At 43.2% G+C, this 21,284-nt stretch overlaps 1 protein-coding gene across 1 annotated transcript; it reads left to right on the top strand.

Moving 5' to 3' along the window:
• Window positions 1–643: 643 nt before the first annotated feature.
• On the top strand, window positions 644–13,387 carry LOC138982194 (uncharacterized). Its single transcript, XM_070355421.1, has 4 exons — window positions 644–1,654; window positions 2,858–3,104; window positions 4,707–4,973; window positions 5,615–13,387. The coding sequence occupies exons 1-4, from the start codon at window positions 1,341–1,343 to the stop codon at window positions 7,637–7,639; spliced, it is 2,853 nt and encodes a 950-aa protein (XP_070211522.1). The 5' UTR covers window positions 644–1,340; the 3' UTR covers window positions 7,640–13,387.
• The last annotated feature ends 7,897 nt before the right edge of the window (window positions 13,388–21,284 follow it).

Raw genomic sequence — 21,284 nt, 5'->3', positions numbered from 1 at the left:
TCTCTGTTGCGTGAGGAAATGTTTTATCAGAAACAAGTGGGGCGCGTGAACAGTGTGATATTTTCCAAACCAGGGTCAACCAGATTATTGTTCTGTACAAGAGAACTGTCCAATGAAAGGTCACAGTTCAATTGTTGCCAAATTGTCTGTAGATCACACGTAAAGTCGTAAACCAGTCAGAGCTGGGTTTTGGTGGTTGTTGGCGGTTTGGTAGTATGACTAGGTAACTTGGAAGTGTCTCTGAACACTTTTTTTTTAAACGTAAAAAGGTAACATGCAAGAGGTTCAATTCGTAACTCTTACAGCAAAAGTCATTAGCATGTAGAATTTACACCACTAGACTTTTATTCCACAGTGGTTTTCTTTTCTCGTTAAGTCAACATTGACGCGTTCCTATTTATGCATAGCTCTGTGTTCCTTCCTTTCGTTAAAGGGTTTACCTGTTAGCTTTAGGAGATGTTCAGTTCATTGATCGGCACCATACGAAATGGGATGACATGAATTCTAGTGGTATGAATTGTACTTTACTCTTTGAGTCATTTGAGATCAGCGGTTGATCTTGTTCGTCGCTGTAGTAGTTCTTAGTGGTGGTGGTGGTGTGTATCTTCATCGTGTCATTGTTTCTGTGAACAGGATCAGCGCATACTTTTGAAAAGCCCACAAGATCGACCGGTTATAGACAAAGAGGTCAACTCAAGTTCTCCGGAAAGAGATGGTTCGGATATTGCCCTGAACTCTGATAAACCAAACATAGACGTCAAGCCGCAACTTCGTGCTACTGTGCCAGCCATCGTTCGATTTATTACACATGAAAGGAGGACGATACGCGTGCTCTCATGTGATTCGGAGGAGATGACTTAAACATTTTCCCCCACTTTCTTCATCTCAATACGTGTGATATCGTGTAGGCATTGCACACTCAATGTAGACATAAGACTCTGTGATCTTAGGCGGGAAAAGGCCCTCGCTCTTTTCTCTCTAGAACAAAAGATGGCATGAAGAGTTACGTCTGACTTTCATCGTCCGGATATATGTACTGTCCTGTATGCATTGCACACTCAAATTAGACGTACGAATTTTATAAGTTTGGTCAATCACTCCCTTTTGCTCCATGACATTAAATGACCTAAACAGCTTGTCAAGCACAACTGCCCACGCCTCGAAGTCTGTACATTTGTTCGATCATGTGTGAATTTGACACGCATCGTCGAGTGCAGACACTGTGATTTGGGATCGCTCCTTTTTGTTCTCTGAAAGAATAGAAGTTTTAGCCTTTTTGCCCCTACTCCCTCGCCTTTGTGTCTATAAGTCCATTGTGTGGAGACAGTGAATATCTCAAAATGTCCGTCGTGGCCGGCTGTGTCCTGTTGTGCCTCCTCTCCCAGCCTATGTCCGTCTACACCTACTGGGAGGATGCGGGCAGCGGTTGCACAGATGTCCAAGAAAGTGCAGAACTCTGCCTGGATGGCTCCGGCTCCGGAGACATAGATTTCATGGAGGTGCCGCTGCAAGGCAAGCCGCTTGTTAAGACCGTGTGTCGTCACGCGCGCCTGGTGACGTGGGTCCCCGATAGCACAGCGAATGACGTCACGGGGTACTACATGGTGCAGTCTTGTCCGCGGCTGGAGAGGACCGGGGAGACAACTGTGTCCAGGTGGGTTTTGTCATTGAGGATGAAGATGTTTTTAACTAAGAGAAATGTGCGTGCGTGTCGGCCCTAGAGTATAAGATGGGTGTGGGGGCTTCCTTTATGAGGCAGGGACACATGAGCCGGCTAGGGTCCCGTACGGGTGCAGGGGCAAAGTCTGTATGGGGGTTCAGGAGTGTGTGGATGTGTTGTTGTTGCAATCTAGTATTTGAAATGGGCCTTACGGGTCTTAAAAAATCACGCTCAGGTCTTTGGACATCAAACAAAACGCGCTTTTGATTTTGTTATGTACTTCAATACGTGTGATTCATTGTAGTTCTCAGAGGAACCGAAATCGTAATATGTATCCCCACTCGTTTCGTTTACCATGGCACAAGAGAAAGAGAGAAAAGACACGTACACCATTCAGCTTATTTTCAGATAACCGACCAAGTCTGAAATATTGCGAAGTTAGAAAATGCAAATGTTGGTCTTCTCAATCAGTGGAAACTTCTTTTGTGTATTTGTCCATCAGCAGGTTCGGAATGGATTAAATCAGCACAACAGTAACATTGACGACATGTCCCTGTTATTTCTTCTCGACGTTTATAGATAATAAAACACGTGTGTGTGTGTGTGTGTGTGTGTGTGTGTGTGTGTGTGTGTGTGTGTGTGTGTGTGTGTGTGTGTGTGTGTGTGTGTGCGCGCGGATGATGATTCGTTGTCATCATGGTCTCTCCTGGCAAATTAAGAAAAAGAATACCACAATAACAAATGACATGCTGTAGCTTACACTCAGATCATGAGTCAACAAACATTGATGAATTCTGAAAGTAAAAACCAGTGTCACTGAAAAAGGAGTGATTATCCGCGCGGGAAAACATGTTCCACGGACTAACATGGCGATGATCCACGGCCGGACAATTATTCATATGAAATAAACTCCTAGTCTGTATTTGGGATGTGACTTTGCCTCCTAGATTCCTATGGGACATCTTTCCTGTTTAAATATCGCACACAGTCTTGTGTTCAACGGCTTTCTCTCGAAAATGACGTCCCATACCAAAGGAAGAGTGAAGATTTGATATTCAATCATTGTGACAACGAACCTCACACGTGGATGTAAATCGGGATATTACCTTCCAATCTACATGCTTGAACCGCAAATAAAGCAAGGGTTTCTGTAACAGTCAACATCAATTATATTCCCTTCTGCTTTGTGGTCTGCAGATGTGAAATCGACCACCACAACATCAACATCGATGAGATGTCGTTGTTACTTCCCGTGACGTCACTCGCCACAAACCTGACCTACTTTAACCGATACTGCTTCTTGTGCACCGGGGACCCAGGACCAAAAGTCACGTGGTCTATCAACGTCAGCTGTTCTGATTGGGTGGATTTGCAGTCGCTCGGGAGCGAAAAGGATGTGCTGAAGACTGCGTTGGAGTCTGGCCACTGCACGATGAACCTCCAGGTAATGCTGAAGCCCTTGAATAGTTTCTGCAAATTGTATTCTTATGAACTCGCTCACAGAGAGTTGCTTTAACACAATTTTCATTCTCCGGTTTTGTCAGTGGCAAGGTTAAGGTGCCACTGCGAGTATCCTAATCTGCCAGCCTTTCCCTTCGATTCGCTTTTTTGTCAGCAGCAGCAGCAGCAACAACAACAACAACAACAACAACAACAACAACAACAACAACAACAACAACAACAAAAGCAACAGAGAAATACGAAGTTTAATACGAAAGTTTAATTGCTAGGCCATCGGCCCCTTGCAATGGGGAAGGAGGGGAAGGGAAATCGGTGTACACATAGTTTCGAAAACATGAAACGTTTAATGATGCTCCGATCATAGGGATGATTTACAGTTTCCATCCCTTTTCCGACACGGTAGTTTCCACGTCGGTGTTAGTATTGTCCGTTTGTTCTGTGTAATGCAATTTACACCGTTCTCCAAAATGTCATGATGAGAACAAAAATCCCGAGTCACACCCACAACATCGATACGATATCCGAACCAAATAGCTTTGCTGTCAACCGAGGTAGAATTTAGTCACATCCCGGAGAGAGAGAGAATTGAATTGAATTGAATTGAATTGAACTTTATTTAACAAGGATTAAGTTTCTTACAATCTGTCCTTGGGACGCACAGACACACAATGATAAAATTGAAAAATTAAAAATTAAAAAGTTAAAAAGTTTACCAACAAAAGGAGGTCAGAAAACTTTTGCACGTGATAAAGATGACGATGATGACGATGATGATGATGATGATGATGATGATGATGATGATGATGATGATGATGAAGATGAGGCATGAAGAGCATACATATATGTGGTTATTCATAAAATCAAATGCATACTATGCAAGTAATTATAAGTACAAGCTGGTAGCAATCGAACATATAGCAATAGTACAACAAAACTATGTTCAGAATATACAATGCACAGCATATCTTTGGCGTAATACTAAGTGTGGTAAATCAAAACGCGTTAAACTACTCAGACATTAAGTGTTTTTTGACACATTTTTAAAAACTTTTTAATGACTTTAAGTGCTTAAAGGATGATGGAAGTGAATTCCAAACTGAGAGAGAGAGGGAGAGAGAGAGAGAGAGAGAGAGAGAGAGAGAGAGAGAGAGAGAGAGAGAGACAGAGACAGAGACAGAGACAGAGAGAGAGAAACTTGCTTGGCTTTATACAATGATTAGGGCAGAGAAAAGTAAGAATGTCATTGTTCTTTAATGCATCTCTTTTCAAGCTGTATATACATATCCATAGAATGCTGATGCGAGGTGTAGATCAGGTGGCGTAAACACACAAAGGCACCCTTTGCAGCTCTTCAAACGATCTGTTTTGTTGCTTTTCCCTTAAAGTTATGTATGCGCGACAGATGTAGCTCTATTTTCTGTGTGTCTGGGCTACAGCCGGAATCGCTGGCAACGCGAAATTTAGATATGTGGCCTTCTACGCAAACAAGGCTTTGTGCCCTGGAGATGGATGTTCGGGTTTAAAACGCGCAAATACCTGAGCATAATTTCTACCAATTGAAGCGTACATCATTTCTGTTTTCCAGCCACCACAAAACATAAGAGCAGCAGAAAAGTGCGTGCCCGAAAATGGTGGGTCCGGGGACGACAGTGAAACATCACCTTTGCCTTCCCCACACCAGCCCCTGGGCATACGACCCCACCCCCGGGGGGCACCCCTCTCCCTCCTCCTCCACTTCAAAGAGACTGCGCCCGTTGACGAGGAGGAGGGGGGAGGAAGGGATTGGAGTGACAGAGACTATTCTTCTCAAGGAGGATGCTCCTCGGGTCTTCTATTGCGTCATTTTGAAACAGTGAGTGTATACGATCTTTTTGTTTTAACTGTTGATTCTGTAATTGACTTTGGAGCTGAGAAAACGTCGTGTAAACTCTCTGTATATATTTCTTTGTTAGTTCTTGTTTGATAATTTGCTTTGAGTGAATTATGTTTTTTTTTATTAAGTCTGTATTTTAAATGTAGGCCATATATTAGCGCTGTTTGCTTTTGAAGTTGTGTCACTGCTTCAATTTCCTGTTTTCAAGCAAACTGGTCGTTGCTATTGTTACCTTCATCTCTCTCTCCCTCTCACCCTCACCCCCCCCCCCCCTCTATCTCTCTCTGACTCTCTCTGTCTCTATATGTCTGTCTGTCTGTCTGTCTTTCTATCTATCTGTCTGTCTGTCTGTCTGTCTGTCTGTCTCTCTGTGTCTCTCTGTGTCTCTGTCTCTTTCTCTCTCTCTCTCTCTCTCTCTCTCTCTTTCTGCTTTTAACTCGGGCAAGACAAGACATGTGAGGACAAAACAGGACAAACCAGGACAAGACAAGATACGACACGTTAAGACAAGTAATCACAACGTCTAAAAAAAACACGTAAGTTTCTAATCGAGCACCAAACCACATATCTTGAGATCAGACTAAGCTAACAGAAAGAAGTGTCCTTTCTTTTTTTCGCAGAGACGATGCGTGGATGTACGCTGCTCGCCAGGTAAACGCCTGGAAGACGGACACACCTGCCAGCCTGTCATTGGCCGCTCCAGGGGTCTTTTCTACTCGCTCACCTTAAACATGCAGGTTTTTGTGGACCGCGATGACGTCAGAGGTAAGCTGACGTCAGGCTCTCTGTCCTCACTTTGTTCACTGGAGGAGCTGATTAAAGCGGGAGTTAACCAACACACGGTGAACCTTCACACTCAAGCCTATAACCTGACCGGATGGATCAGTCTGAGTAGCATGGAGAAAGAACCAGAAACAGTGCCCACTGACCTAACCTCGGCAGATTTGTACTTTGACGGGCCCGATGAGGGTTCACAGTTCGATGACGTCAGCGAGGAACATGTCGATACAATCGAGAAAGAAATCCTCCTTGGTCGAGTCCTGGTCTGGTTCGATTTTATCGTCACTTCCGACGCGGAGAGAATGGAGGTTGAAGAATCTGCTCTGCGCATTTCTCAAGAAGACTGGCACGTCGTTTGTGGAAATATGCACGCGCGGCTCGTACCAGAACTTCGTGATCGTCAAACCTCTGGTCACTCTGAGGACACAGGGCAGATTGCTTTAGAATCGTTTTCTGAGGTCTTCGTGGAAACAGTGACTCACCCAGGGTACAAAGACTTCTGGGTAAAGCCGAATTCGGTTCCTGTCACGGTTTCTCCGGCCCTCCTGTGTCCGTTTCTGACGTTCACGAAGGACGAATATTTCAGGTATGATTTTACCGCAAGCGTCACAGAGAACAAGAAAAAAACAGAACTGACACTGTTCAATGTCACCGCTAATATCTCAGCGGCAGCTATACACACGGACGACGCAGGCAAACTGAAGATTTGCAAAAGCGTACTGGAGGACAACTTTCACGACCTTTTAAGAGACGTGGACGATCCAAACATCACATCAAACTCTGGAGAGCCATCTTTCTGGGTCCTGCTGGAGAATTACCTGTCTCTAGGCTGCGTGTGTCTGTCTCTCCTCTGCCTAGCTATGACGCTGGTGACCTACGCTCTGTTCAGAAGCCTTAGGACCATCCCGGGCCAGAATACGATGGCTCTGTGCGCCAACCTTTTCCTCGCCCAGGCCTTGCTGCAGTTCGGCGTCTCCTGGACGGACCTGAAAGGGGGCTGCATCGCCCTGGGTATGCTGATCCACTACTTCTGGCTGGCCGCCGTGCTCTGGATGAACGTCTGCTCCTTTCACATGCACAGGGTCTTCACCGCGCGCAGAGCGGCCAGGATGACGTCAACCCATGTGACCTGCTGCTCGCGCCGGGTCCTGTCCTACGCCGTGTACGCTCAGGGAGTCCCCTTGGTGGCGGTGGGGGTGACGTCGTCCGTGTCGATACTGCTATCCGAGGGAGGAAGGGTGGGGTATGCTGACGGCGACGCCTGCTACCTCTCCACGCCTTTCCTGGTAGGGGTGGCCTTCGCGGCTCCGCTCGGCGTTGTCCTCCTGCTCAACCTCATCTTCTTCCTGCGTGCGGTGCGGGAGATCACCAGGACGGAGAAACCCGCCCACAGCAACAACAACAGCTCCGCCCACAACGGCTACCGCAGCCCCAGCCCCAACCTCAGCCACCTCCCTCCCTTCCCCTCCACCTGGCGTCGGAGCCTCAACGTCTGCATCCGTCTTTCGTCCCTCACCGGACTCTTCTGGACCTTAGGAATCCTGGCCGAGCTGCTCGACCTTAGAGTGCTGCGTCTGGTGTCTGTCGTCGTCAACGGCCTCCAGGGAGTTCTGATTGCTCTCTCCTACCTCCCTACACGACGCGTGGCTCGTCTGTATTCCCAGGCGTGCTGCACGTGTAGAGGTGCTAAGCGTCAGTCTGCTTCAATCACTGGTTCTTCGTCTTCTCCTGCTGTAGGGTCCCGTGGGGGTGTCACCAGCGGCATCAGCACGATCACTGTCACTCTGACCGGGTCCTCGCAGAACATTGCTGTCAACGTCGGCGGGGAGGCTTCCAATGGGCGACTGCACACGTCCGAGGTGTGACCGGGTTAAAGTTTATCCATCCCCAGTCTCGTTTCTCTTCGGATTGTTACTTCTGACTTAAAACTATCAAAACTACACACTCACACACGCACGCACGGATGCCCACAGGCACAGACACACACGCGCGCGCACGCGCACACACACACACGCCAACGCAAGGATGTGCGCGCCCACGCACACACACACACACACGCTTTCGAGACCAGAGAGGGGGTGCGGAATGTACCAAAACATTAGTAATGCATGGAGACATCAACCCCAGAACTTGACCCGTGGCCTCATGGGACCCTCAAGTCTCGGGAGAGCTACATTTCTCTCCGGATATGGCATAGACGTGCCAACTTCAAGAGGCTCAGACGCTTTTACAAAATGGAGGTGTGTAGGTCTGGATGAGAACGTACCTTTCATCGTCCTGAGGGATCACACTTCAAACATGACCTTGCCTTGGAGTCTGCCCCTGGACGATATCAGACAACCATGTATTGGTTGCATTCGTGTCAGTGCATTTTATCCATTTAAAGACAGTACGAACGTCAGTATAGTCAAGCGGTGATTTTGACTTTGACAATAGATTCTTTCTGTACATCTTATTTAGATTTCAAGGGAATTAACTTACATGGCAGACTGTTGACAGGGAGAGTTAATTATTATTTTTTCGTTGCGGTCCGTTCATGAAGTTTTCAGTCACTGTATTCTTTGCTGCAGAGCTGGTATTCTTACGTTTTTTCTGGAATGGCTTGCTTCTTTTTTGAAAGTGTTATAATTCTACACGATGTTTTGAAGCCTGACAATTGGTAACTGCGTCAATATGGTAATGTTTTTCTCTCCCAGTATACGCTGTCAATAGTATTGGTTACCTTTTGACAGCGATTTTATATGCTGTGTGTGCAAGAAAAAATGTGGCTGTCGATGGTATGGCTACCGTTAGATATGCAGTGACTCTATTTCACTGGACTGTGAATAAAAGACAGCTCAGCCTGGGCTGTCGGTGGGATGGCTACCGTTAGATATGCAGTGACTCTATTTTACTGGACTGTGTATAAAAGAGTGCTCAGTCTTGGCTGTCGATTGGATGGCTACCGTTAGACAGTGACTCTTCTCCACTTGGCAGTGTATACAAGATGTTGCTTTAGATAGTATGACTACCGTTAGGCATGCAGTGACACTTGATTACTTTGCTGTGTATAAAAACGTGCTTCGTCCTGGCTGTCGATGTTATGACTACCGTTCAATAGTGACACCAGGTCACCAGTCTTTGGATTAAAAGACTGCTCGCTCTGGATTGTAGATGGTATTACCCCGTTCGCAAATAGCTCTATTTTATTAGTTATCGTTAGATTTGACTGTGATATCAACATTTATCAGTCTGAATGTCGAGAAAGCTGAAATCATATCAGATCGAGGCGTAAGCCGAGATCTGATATGATTCAGCCTTTCGAGACATTCAGACTGATAAATGTTGATATCACAGTCAAATCTAACGATAACGATTTTATCGCATTCGATTTTGGAACAGTAGGAATCATAAACCTACCTAAGAAGTCAGACAAACGCAAGGGAGGCTACTGCCTTGTATTTAATGTTGGAAATGTTGGGTTGTCTTTTCCTGCTTTCGTAACTTTGCTGCTCTTACTTTTATTTTTCAGTAACTGGTTCTTTTTCTCAGACAAAATAAGGCATTTATAATGAAAAAAGAACAAAAATATACGGTCGAAACAGATCACCAACAAAGGCTAACAAGTTCAGTGGAGTTGCCAGTTCGAAGGAACAGCGAAGAATGTCCCAGTTACTTCCTCAGTCGTACTCTTTTTACATTTAGTCAAGTTTTGACTAAATGTTTTAACATAGAGGGGGAATCGAAACGAGGGTCGTGGTGTATGTGTGTGTGTGCGTGCGTGTAGAGCGATTCAGACTAAACTACTGGACCGATCTTTATGAAATTTGACATGAGAGTTCCTGGGTATGATATCCTCAGACGTTTTTTTCATTTTTTTGATAAATGTCTTTGATGACGTCATATCCGGCTTTTCGTGAAAGTTGAGGCGGCACTGTCACGCTCTCATTTTTCAACCAAATTGGTTGAAATTTTGGTCAAGTAATCTCCGGCGAAGCCCGGACTTCGGTATTGCATTTCAGCTTGGTGGCTTAAAAATTAATTAATGACTTTGGTCATTAAAAATCTGAAAATTTAAAAAAAAAATGTTTTTTTTATAAAACGATCCAAATTTACGTTCATCTTATTCTCCATCATTTTCTGATTCCAAAAACATATAAATATGTTATATTTGGATTAAAAACAAGCTCTGAAAATTAAAAATATAAAAATTATGATCAAAATTAAATGTTCGAAATCAATTTAAAAACACTTTCATCTTATTCCTTGTCGGTTCCTGATTCCAAAAACATATAGATATGATATGTTTGGATTGAAAACACGCTCAGAAAGTTAAAACGAAGAGAGGTACAGAAAAGCGTGCTATCCTTCTCAGCGCAACTACTACCCCGCTCTTCTTGTCAATTTCACTGCCTTTGCCATGAGCGGTGGACTGACGATGCTACGAGTATACGGTCTTGCTGCGTTGCATTGCGTTCAGTTTCATTCTGTGAGTTCGACAGCTACTTGACAAAATGTTGTATTTTCGCCTTACGCGACTTGTTGACTGTTCGATTTGGCAATTCTGAACGATGACAGGAACTGAAGTGCGCCATGCAGTATCAGCGAAGTCCTCTGGCTCATTTTCTGTGCCCAAGAAAGCTTCCAGGTATTTGTCAGTATCGGCGGACTGCATAATAATGTTGTCGAAGCTCAGTCTCGCTTACGACGCATCCAAAATGGCGTCCTCCGACGGCGCTGTGACTGTGAAAGATGCTGAAAGTTGTTCGGTTGATGTTGTATGGCTACGACTAAGAAAGGTGGACAATGGTTCATGCAGGTGCGAACTGTTTAAATCGGCTGCTCATTTCCTGCCTTTTTGTGAGTGATGTGCGCTGAAACACTGCAAGAGAACTCACAGTATTCTAAGTACTGCCACTACTGGTACTTTCAAGGTCAGCTTTGTTTATAGCTGTTCCATCTGCCTCAGTCGGTAAGATTGTAACATTCTTTTCTACTACTTCTCTGTTAAAGCTGGGTGGGAACAGTTTGATTTTATTCATTGCACAGCTTAATATTTCTAATTCAATTACTTTTCTTTTATAAATTTGTGATTTTAAAAAAAGGGAGACATTTGTTTCCTTCAGGTGAGAATTTATTCTTCAAAATTAAAATTGATAAACTACTTCCTGCGCGATGTCAAATTCGCTGGGAACTTCCTGCGCGATGTCAATTGATATACAGTTCCTAGTTGACCAATGACAATAGCATGTTTTGTCATGTGATCAGTAAAAATGCGATAATCACTTTTATATTTATAAAAAGAGGACGGTGTAGCGCTTAAGGGTGTGAACATCGTTAGCCGGTGACGCCAGGGCTGAGGTGCACCAAGCGAGAGTGAGAGCAAACCGTGGGATCCGATTGGTTGAAATCACAACAAATCTCAATTTCAACCAATCCAACACTGCGGCTGGCTCCCATCATGATAGTAACTTTCTCGTGCACCTCCGCCCTGGTCACTGGGCTGTGTATTTAATGAATGAGTGCTCAGTCTGGGCTGTCCATTGTCTATTGTACCAAATACAACACTGACTCACAACGACCCAACCGGAGCTGAGGTGCACGAAGCAAAACTGGGTGCCACACAACTGGGTGTGATCAAGCCACGGGGTCTGATTGGTTGATATCACAGCAAACCTCAATTTCAACCAATCCGACCCCGCGGCTGCATACAACCCATTTGGGTGGCACCCAGTTTGTCTTAGTGCACCTCAGCTCAGGTATCTAAACCAACCCCATGATTCTACTTGACACCGGCCTCTAGTTCTGGAGCTCGAGCGCGACAGCCTTCCCTCCTTTTCGGCGGCCTTGTTGCCTGTTTCCTTTGTTTAATTTTTGTTTTAGAGTACCAACCACCATCTAAAGTCAGGATAACACTCGGGAACATGCCCCTAATGCTTTCACCATGAGGGCGTTAAAACAAACATGTATCACCACTGTCTGTTGTATGACTACAGCTCGACAGTGAAGCTAGGTCAGTGGGCTGTGTATTAAAGAGTGTATATAATTATATGTACAGATGAAACAACAAAGGGAAACAAGCGTTGTAAATATGAACAACAGTAAGTGAGAGCCACGCGGAGCCAGTCTCCTGACAGCAAAGAGATAAAGAAACAGTGTAATTTACAGGCAAGCAAAGTTGCTCTATCTTTTTACATTTAGTCAAGTTTTGTGTAAATGTTTTAACATAGAGGGGGAATCGAGACGAGGGTCGTGGTGTATGTGTGTGTGTGTGTGTGTGTGTGTGTGTGTGTGTGTGTGTGCGTGTGTGTGTGTAGAGCGATTGAGAGTAAACTACTGGACCGATCTTTATGAAATTTGACATGAGAGTTCCTGGGTATGATACCCCCGGACATGTCTTTTCATTTTTTCGAAAAATGTCTTTGATGACGTCATATCCGGCTTTGTGTAAAAGTTGAGGCGGCACTGTCACACCCTCATTTTTCAATCAAATTGATTGAAATTTTGGCCAAGCAATCTTCGACGAAGGCCGGACTTCGGTAGCGCATTTCAGCTTGGTGGCTTAAAACTTAATTAATGACTTTAGTCATTAAAAATCTGAAAATTGTAATTAAAATTATTTTTTTATAAAACGATCCAAATTTACGTTCATTTTATTTTTCATCATTTTCTGATTCCAAAAACATATAAATATGTTATATTCGGATTAAAAACAAGGTCTGAAAATTAAAAATATAAAAATTATTATCAAAATAAAATTTCCGAAATCGATTTTAAAACAATTTCATCTTATTCCTTGTCGGTTCCTGATTCCAAAAACATATAGATATGATATGTTTGGATTAAAAACACGCTCAGAAAGTTAAAATGAAGAGAGGTACAGAAAAGCGTGCTATGCAGCACAGCGAAACCACTACCGCGCTGAACAGGCTCGTCAGTTTCACTCCGTTTTGCACAAGCGGCGGACTACGGTCATTGTGAAAAAATGCAGTGCGTTCAGTTTCATTCTGTGAGTTCCACAGCTTGACTAAATGTAGTAATTTCGCCTTACGCGACTTGTTTGTTCGTTGTAATTATATGCATTGTGCTTCTGTTACCTTTTGGGAAAGTCTGTGAAAAGTGTACATAACCAAACACTTAATGGTCTTGTTTTAGGGCGCAAACAGTACGTCCGGTTTTTATCTATGCTGACTACTATTTTTATTTTGAAGATACATTACATGCAACCGTGGACCCCAGTCTTACACAAACGTACACGCTAACACACACACACACACACACACACACACACACACACACACACACACACACACACTAACGCAGGCAAGCACCCACACGAACGAACGCACGCACGCACGCACGCACGCACGCACACACACACACACCCACACACACACACGTATATCCGGAAGTAACAAATGTCAAGTTGAACCTAAAGCATACAGAAGCAAACGAACACAGTTACTATGAACTTCAATTCAGTAAGCAAAACTAACGCAATTATGCATGCTATTTTGAAAAAATGGCAATGATCTGTGAAAACTCTCCGAAAACAATAAATTGTGGTATTTGATTTGTTCTCATCACCTTGAGCTTACTTTCATGTTAATAAAAACAATGTGTTTTTTTCTCTCTGTTATTTTAATTTCATTGCTATCTTGTGAGATGTATACCATGTGACACTTATTTTAGAATGGGTAAATGATCAAACACTTTCCAGACACCACAGATAAAGTGTATGATTATCAGAACGGTTGTGTCCTAATATGTTATGGGTTTTTTGGTGCCAATTGAAGTGGAAGTTACATTCGTATGGTCATGTTTTTTTCTTCCTCACTGACTGAACGTTCACTCCAAGGTTGTTTACTGATTTTATGGCATTTTAGTCCAACGTAACGTTTTTTTCTTTCTTTCTATATTCTGAGTTCTCATGCTTGTTTGTTTGTTGGATTTTTTGTTTGCTTGTCTTTCTTTATTATGTTTCCTTGTATCTGTTTTGTTGTTGTCTGTTGTTTTTCTCATTATTTTGATGCCTGTTGTTGTTGTTGTTGTTATTGTTGGCATGTTTACGAAATTGACTTGGAAATGGACACGCCGGCGGAAACGTCGGTAAAGCATGCGCAGAGAATAGAAAGCATGGGAATCTCATATTCTAAAAAACACACACACTGGTAGCTACCGACCTTCTACCAAACTGACATGAATACCGGGGGAAAATGAATAATAGTTAAACATTTTCACTTTGTCGGACACAATTATACCGCCTTTTCATGTATTCGTCACCTGGTCTCAGTTTGTTTTCTTGGTGGTTCAAATGTGAAGGAATGCGTCTTTAAAAGTCGTTGTGTAAAAAGGAGGGAGGAATGCCAACCTATTGACCTACTACTGTAAGTACAGAGAAACAGTACTGGTCAGTAAATCCCGCAGACATTTACCGTTAGGTCAAGGGAGGTGATTCTTGACAGAAGCAACTGTAATATCAAGACGCCAGTTACTCCTCTTGCTCTGTCTTTTTTCGATTTTTCTGTTTCTCACTGGCCGCTTAGAAATTTAATTCCTATAGTTATCATGATTCAATAGATCATGTAATCCTTGTGTAACTGCCACGAAGTTGTTTTTAATGTTGTTTTAAATTGTGATTTAATTGAAGTTTTTTTTTCTCAACAATATCATGTGTTATGGGGATATCTTTGATAATACAATTAACCAATATCCCAGATAACATGTTAAAGATGTGTTTTCTTATTATAATAATACAAACAATAAACAAGTCGCGTAAGGCGAAATTACAACATTTAGTCAAGCTGTCGAACTAACAGAATGAAACTGAACTCACTGCATTTTTACAGCAAGAGCGTATACTCGTAGCATCGTCAGTCCACCGCTCGATGCACAGGCAGTGAAATTGACAAGAAGAGCGGGGTAGTAGCTGCGCTGAGAAGGATAGCACGCTTTTCTTTATCTCTATTCCTTTTAACTTTCTGAGCGTGTTTTTAATCCAAACATATCACATCTATTTTTTTGGAATCAGGAACCCACAAGGAATAAAATGAAATTGTTTTTAAATCGATTTCGGAAATTTTATTTTAATAATAATTTTTATATTTTTAATTTTCAGAGCTTGTTTTTAATCCGAATATAACATATTTATATGTTTTTGGAATCAGCAAATGATGGAGAATAAGATAAACGTAAATTTGGATCGTTTTATAAATTTTTATTTTTTTTACAATTTTCAGATTTTTAATGACCAAAGTCATTAATTAATTTTTAAGCCACCAAGCTGAAATGCAATACCGAAGTCCGGGCTTCGTCGAAGATTACTTGACCAAAATTTGAACCAATTTGGTTGAAAAATGAGGGCGTGACAGTGCCGCCTCAACTTTCACGAAAAGCCGGATATGACGTCATCAAAGACATTTATCAAAAAAATGAAAAAAACGTTCGGGGATTTCATACCCAGGAACTCTCATGTCAAATTTCATAAAGATCGGTCCAGTAGTTTAGTCTGAATCGCTCTACACACACACACACACAGACACACACACACACACACACACACGCACATACACCACGACCCTCGTTTCGATTCCCCCTCGATGTTAAAATATTTAGTCAAAACTTGACTAAATATAAAAATGAAATTGTTTTTAAATCGATTTCGGAAATTTTATTTTAATAATAATTTTTATATTTTTAATTTTCAGAGCTTGTTTTTAATCCGAATATAACATATTTATATGTTTTTGGAATCAGAAAATGATGAAGAATAAGATAAACGTAAATTTGGATCGTTTTAAAAATTTTTTTTTTTTTACAATTTTCAGATTTTTAATGACCTAAGTCATTAATTAATTTTTAAGCCACCAAGCTGAAATGCACTACCGAAGTCCGGCCTTCGTCGAACATTGCTGGGCCAAAATTTCAATGAATGTGATTGAAAAATGAGGGTGTGACAGTGCCGCCTCAACTTTTACAAAAAGCCGGATATGACGTCATCAAAGGTATTTATCGAAAAAAAGAAAAAAACATCCGGGGATATCATTCCCAGGAACTCTCATGTCAAATTTCATAAAGATCGGTCCAGTAGTTTGGTCTGAATCGCTCTACACACACACACAGAAACACACACACAGAAACACACACACAGAAACACACACACACACACACACACACACACCACGACCCTCGTCTCGATTCCCCCTCTATGTTAAAACATTTAGTCAAAACTTGACTAAATGTAAAAACACGCAAAATACACAACACTGGAAGCATTCCGTGGCAGTTACACAAGGATTACATGATCTATTGAATCATGATAATCAGATTGAATCTGGGATGAATCCTTTTAACAATTGATGATTAACTTCTTCTTCGTTCATGTTTTTGCAATAGTGGGTTTTTACGTGTAAGACCGTTGTTATCCCGCCATTCAGGCAGCCATATGCCGCATTCGGGGGAAGCATGCTGGGCATTTTCGTGTTTCTATCACCCACCGAACTCTGACATGGATTACCGGATCTGTTAATAATAATAATTAAGTAGATGTGCAACGCCAAGGCACTGCATACCCCAGCGAAAGACAAACCTCTCTCTTACTCTCTCTCTTTCTCTCTCTCAAACACACACACACACACGAACACACACACACACACACACGCACACACAAACAGTAACACTAACACATGTGCACAAAATGAACACAAACACACACACTGCGCGAGAGAGAAAGACTTCAGGGAGGCATGACGTCATGATGCATTAATTGACGTCAAAGACTTTCGACCGTGACGTATTCTTCTTACGCGAGCTTTATCCATAGACTTGGAAACTACGGAATTTCTACCCGTCCAAAACGGCCTTGGGTGGCGTTTGCTGAAAAAATGGGGGCGACTATTGCACCCACCGTATTTTTGTTAGTATGGTCCCAATTTTTGGTGAACTTCCATCTCCAACTGTAGCACGTAGCCGGGCACAAAGAATCCTTCTTTATCATGTATTATCCCAGCGAAGCTGGAGGTATCCCGTGAACGCTATACTGTAATCGACTTGAGAAATGTGCATACCGAATAATACATGATAAAGAAGGATTCTTTGTGCCCGGCTACGTGCTACAGTTGGAGATGGAAGTTCACCAAAAATTGGGACCATACTAACAAAAATACGGTGGGTGCAATAGTCGCCCCCATTTTTTTAGCAAACGCCACCCAAGGCCGCTTTGGACGGGTAGAAATTCCGTAGTTTCCAAGTCTATGGATAAAGCTCGCGTAAGAAGAAGGCGTCACGGTCGAAAGTCTTTGACGTCAATTAATGCATCATGACGTCATGCCTCCCTGTAGTCTTTCTCTCTCGCGCAGTGTGTGTGTTTGTGTTCATTTTGTGCACATGTGTTAGTGTTACTGTTTGTGTGTGTGTGTGTGTGTGTGTGTGTGTGTGTGTGTGTGTGTGTGTGTGTGTGTGTGTGTTTGTGTGCGTGTGTATTTGTGTGTGTGCACGCGTGCATGAGTCTGTGTGTTTTGTTCATTTTGTGCACATGTGTTAGTGTTTGTGTGTGTGTGTGTGTGTGTGCATGTGTGTGTGTGTGTGTGTATGTGTATGTGTGTGTGCATGTGTATGTGTTAGTGTGTGTGTGTGTGTGTGTGTGTGTATGTGTGTGTGTGTGTGTGTGTGTGTGTGTGCGCACGCGTGCATGAGTCTGTACTCGTGTGTGTGTAAGTGTGTGTGTGGGCATAAGTGTATGTGTGTGCGTGTATGTGTGTTTGTTTGTAAAGGTGTGTATGTCTGTCTGTACATATGTGCGTGGGTCACTTTGTGTGTTTTGTGTGTATGAAGTTTTTTTGTGAGAGAGTGAGTGAGTGCGTGTGAGTGAGTGTGTATGTGTGTGTGTGAATTGGGGTGTGTGTGTGTGTGTGTGTGTGTGTGTGTGTGTGTGTATGTGTGTTTGAGAGAGAGAGATTGAGAGAGAGAGAGAGAATGTGTGTGTGTGTGTGTGAATGTGTGTGTGCATGAGTTTGTGTGTATGTTTGTGTGTGTATGAGTGTGTATATGTGTTTGTTTGTAAAGGTGTGTGTGTCCGTCTGTCTATGTGCGTATTTGTTTGTTTGTTTGCTTAACGCCCAGCCGACCACGAAGGGCCATAATTATCAGGGCGGTGCTGCTTTGAGATATAACGTGCGCCACACACAAGGCAGAAGTCGCAGCACAGGCTTCATGTCTCACCCAGTCACATTATTATGACACCGGACCAACCAGTCCTAGCATGCACTAACCCCATAATGCCAGACGCCAGGCGGAGCAGCCACTAGATTGCCAATTTTAAAGTCTTAGGTATGACCCGGCCTGGGTTCTAACCCACGACCTCCCGATCACGGGGCGGACGCCTTACCACTAGGCCAACCGTGTATGTGCGTATGAGTGTGTGTTTTGTGTGTATGAGATTTGTGTGAGTCAATGTGTGTTTGTGTGTATGTGTGTGTGTGTGTGTGTGTGTCTGTGTCTGTGGGTGTGTGTGTGCGTACATGCGTGCGTATGTACATGTGTGTGTGTGTGTGTGTGTGTGTGTGTGTGAAGGTGTGTGTCTGTTTGTATAAGAGAGAAAGAGAGAGAGAAAGATAGAGAGAAAGAGAGAGAGAGTGGGTGGGTGTGTGTGTGTTTGTGCGTGTGCGTAAGTGTATGTGTGTGTGTATTTGTTTGTAAAGGTGTGTATGTCCGTCTGTCTATATGTGCGTATGGGGGTGTGTTTTGTGTGTATGAAGTGTGTGTGAGAGAGTGAGTGAGTGCGTGTGAGTGAGTGTGTATGTGTGTACGTGTGTAACTTGGGGTATGTGTGTGTGTGTGTGTTCGTGTGTGTGTGTGTGTGTGTGTGTTTGTGTGTGTGTGTGTGTGTGTGTTCGTGTGTGTGTGTGTTAGAGAGAGAGAGAGAGAGAGAGAGAGAGAGAGAGAGAGAGAGAGAGAGAGGTTTGTCTTTCGCTGGGGTATGCAGTGCCTTGGCGTTGCACATCTACTTAATTCGGTATGCACATTTCTCAAGTCGATTACAGTATATCGTTCACGGGATACCTCCAGCTTCGCTGGGATAATAATAAGAACATTTATATAGCGCTAAATCAAAAACTTTCGTTAAAAAGGCTTGCTCTAAGCGCTTGACATCTAAACTAAAACGTCATTCACACTCTTTACAATGATGTACAAGAACTTCATGTCACACTCTTTCATTCAGTATAGCACCATTCACACAGTTGTTATTGTTATCTGTTATCAGTTGTTATCTGTTCCGTGCGCACTCGGTCTTGTGCTTGCGTGTGCACACGAAGGGGGATAAGGCACTAGCAGATCTGCACATAAGTTGACCTGGGACATCGGAAAAGTATCCACACTTAACCCACCAGGCGCGGTCGTGATTCGTACCCGCGACCTACCCGCGACCTACCGCGGCCGATGTCTTATCCACTTGGCCAATGCGCCCGTCGATGATCATTGACTGAAACATCTTTTGCGTTACATTAAAGGCCTGTTCAGACTTGGACGCCGTTTTACGCTATATGCGCCGCAGGCCGTTTTGTGCGTCGCGCGGGATTTTGCCGAGTGGCCACAAATCGACGACTTTTTTCACAACGCGGTATCAGTGGAGCGCAAGCGTCAAGGTCACCTGACAGGAAGGTCAACACGCAAAGTAATTTGCAAAGATGGCTGCGTACATACAAAACAGTGACAGTTGCATCGACTGCCACGCCGCGAACTTTGCGTCCTTGTTTTTGTATTACGTGGAAAATGTATTCCACAGGGATTCGTGGCTTCTGTATAGATCGATAAGTTCGCCGATCTGTGTCGAAGAGATACTTAGAGTCTACCCACAATCCAACTCGATCTGACGGTTGACGTCATCGCTCTGGTTTTCTCTGATTGGTCAAATTTCCGTCGTTCTATGTCTGTGTCAGATAAATTAGAACACGCTATATTCTTCTGCAGATAACGCTTCGCGATCATAGCCCGCTGCGGCGTGCCGCGCGGGACCGTTTTGAGCATAAGTCAAATGTGGACAGGGTCAGCCTGGAGTGTCTGGACAGGCCTTTAGCCCTGTACTTTTCGCGCGCTGGTTTAGCACAAAATAAACAGACACAAACAACAGTTCTGATTAAGTTTTTGTTATAAGAATGTATGTGAGTAAACTAAGAATCGATGAGAATAAGTTATTTCAATAAAAAGAAAACACACCAGTAACCAGGTTAGGTACGTTTATATCTATACAGGCATGAGACCAAGAGTAGGGCGGGTGGTGGCGAGAGAGGTGAAGGGACGGGGAATGTTTCCGGTGCCGGGCTGTGAGCAGTGCCCGCCAATAGCTGAGGCACCGTCGCGGCAGACGCGCCTTAGTTCTATGCAGGAAAATGCAGCGCGCTATTCTGGCCATCTGGCCAACTGTCGTCCTCATCTCTAAGGCAGACTGATACCAAGAGGTGTAAGTTACACCCGCCTTCAAGCTCAGGCTTTTTGAAACGCTCGACTCAAGACTATATAATCAATATTTCGGCACGTTACTGCCTTCTTCGGGATGGAAAGCTTATCATAAGTCATTTCGTCTGATGACATGGGGGAGCATACGCAAACACTTAGGCAGCTAAGTTTCTGGCAAACTTTGGCGGAACAGGGTCCGGCAAATATGACTTCAAGCAGTTTTTATACAAAGTCATAAAGAATTGCACTGTTTTTTAATCAAAAAGAACATCACATCGTGTATTGCAGAATACATTTCATATCGAGCCATGTCCATATTTTGACCAGACTCAAAATAGCTCCGTACACCTGAAACAATATCCAGGTCACAGCCAGTCACCAGCTTTAATAATAAACACGCAAATAAACATCGTGAATTGAAGGTAGAAAATGCCATTGTTCTTTTTACAAATACATATAGAGATTAGATATCTTACGAATGTCTCTGCAAAACAAAACGGAACAACTGATCACGATTTACAAGCGCATACAGATTATTTATGATATGAAAAATAAGTGCGTAGAAAACAGTGGCAGTGGGCATAGAATGAAACTTCGAAACGATTCCGTCGAGCAGAAAGCGTAAAGTCAAAAGAATTACACATCATGCCCAAATGAGGCAGAGTCCTGATGACATATTTACAGCGCTAACGTCTCTTTATTACTTTGAACTTTAGGTAATAAAACAGCAAATGTGGACACTCGAAGCTGGTTCTTCGAAAAACGAAACGGAAGATATGTCAGTCGTCTTTGTTCTCGACAAGAAAAATCCTCGAAGGCAAAATCTTTCCCATGCAGACTATCCGTAAGCAAAGGTCTAATAATTTTGTTTTTTTACCTTCACTGGGCGAAAAGTCACGTTTTGGCACTATAACGTGGCATATAACATGAAACATGAAGTTAATCAACTGAATTTTGTGGCATTATACCTGTGCGATTCACATCAAGTTAGAAAAACTGCCGTAACGCAATAAAATCCCTGGGATTTTAGCAGGGTGCAAAACACGGTAAACCATCGAGTTTTGGTGTCTGTGTTTT

Source organism: Littorina saxatilis, linkage group LG12 (assembly GCF_037325665.1).
Source record: "Littorina saxatilis isolate snail1 linkage group LG12, US_GU_Lsax_2.0, whole genome shotgun sequence".
NCBI lineage: Eukaryota > Metazoa > Mollusca > Gastropoda > Littorinimorpha > Littorinidae > Littorina > Littorina saxatilis.
This window is presented reverse-complemented; position numbering and strand designations above follow the sequence as displayed.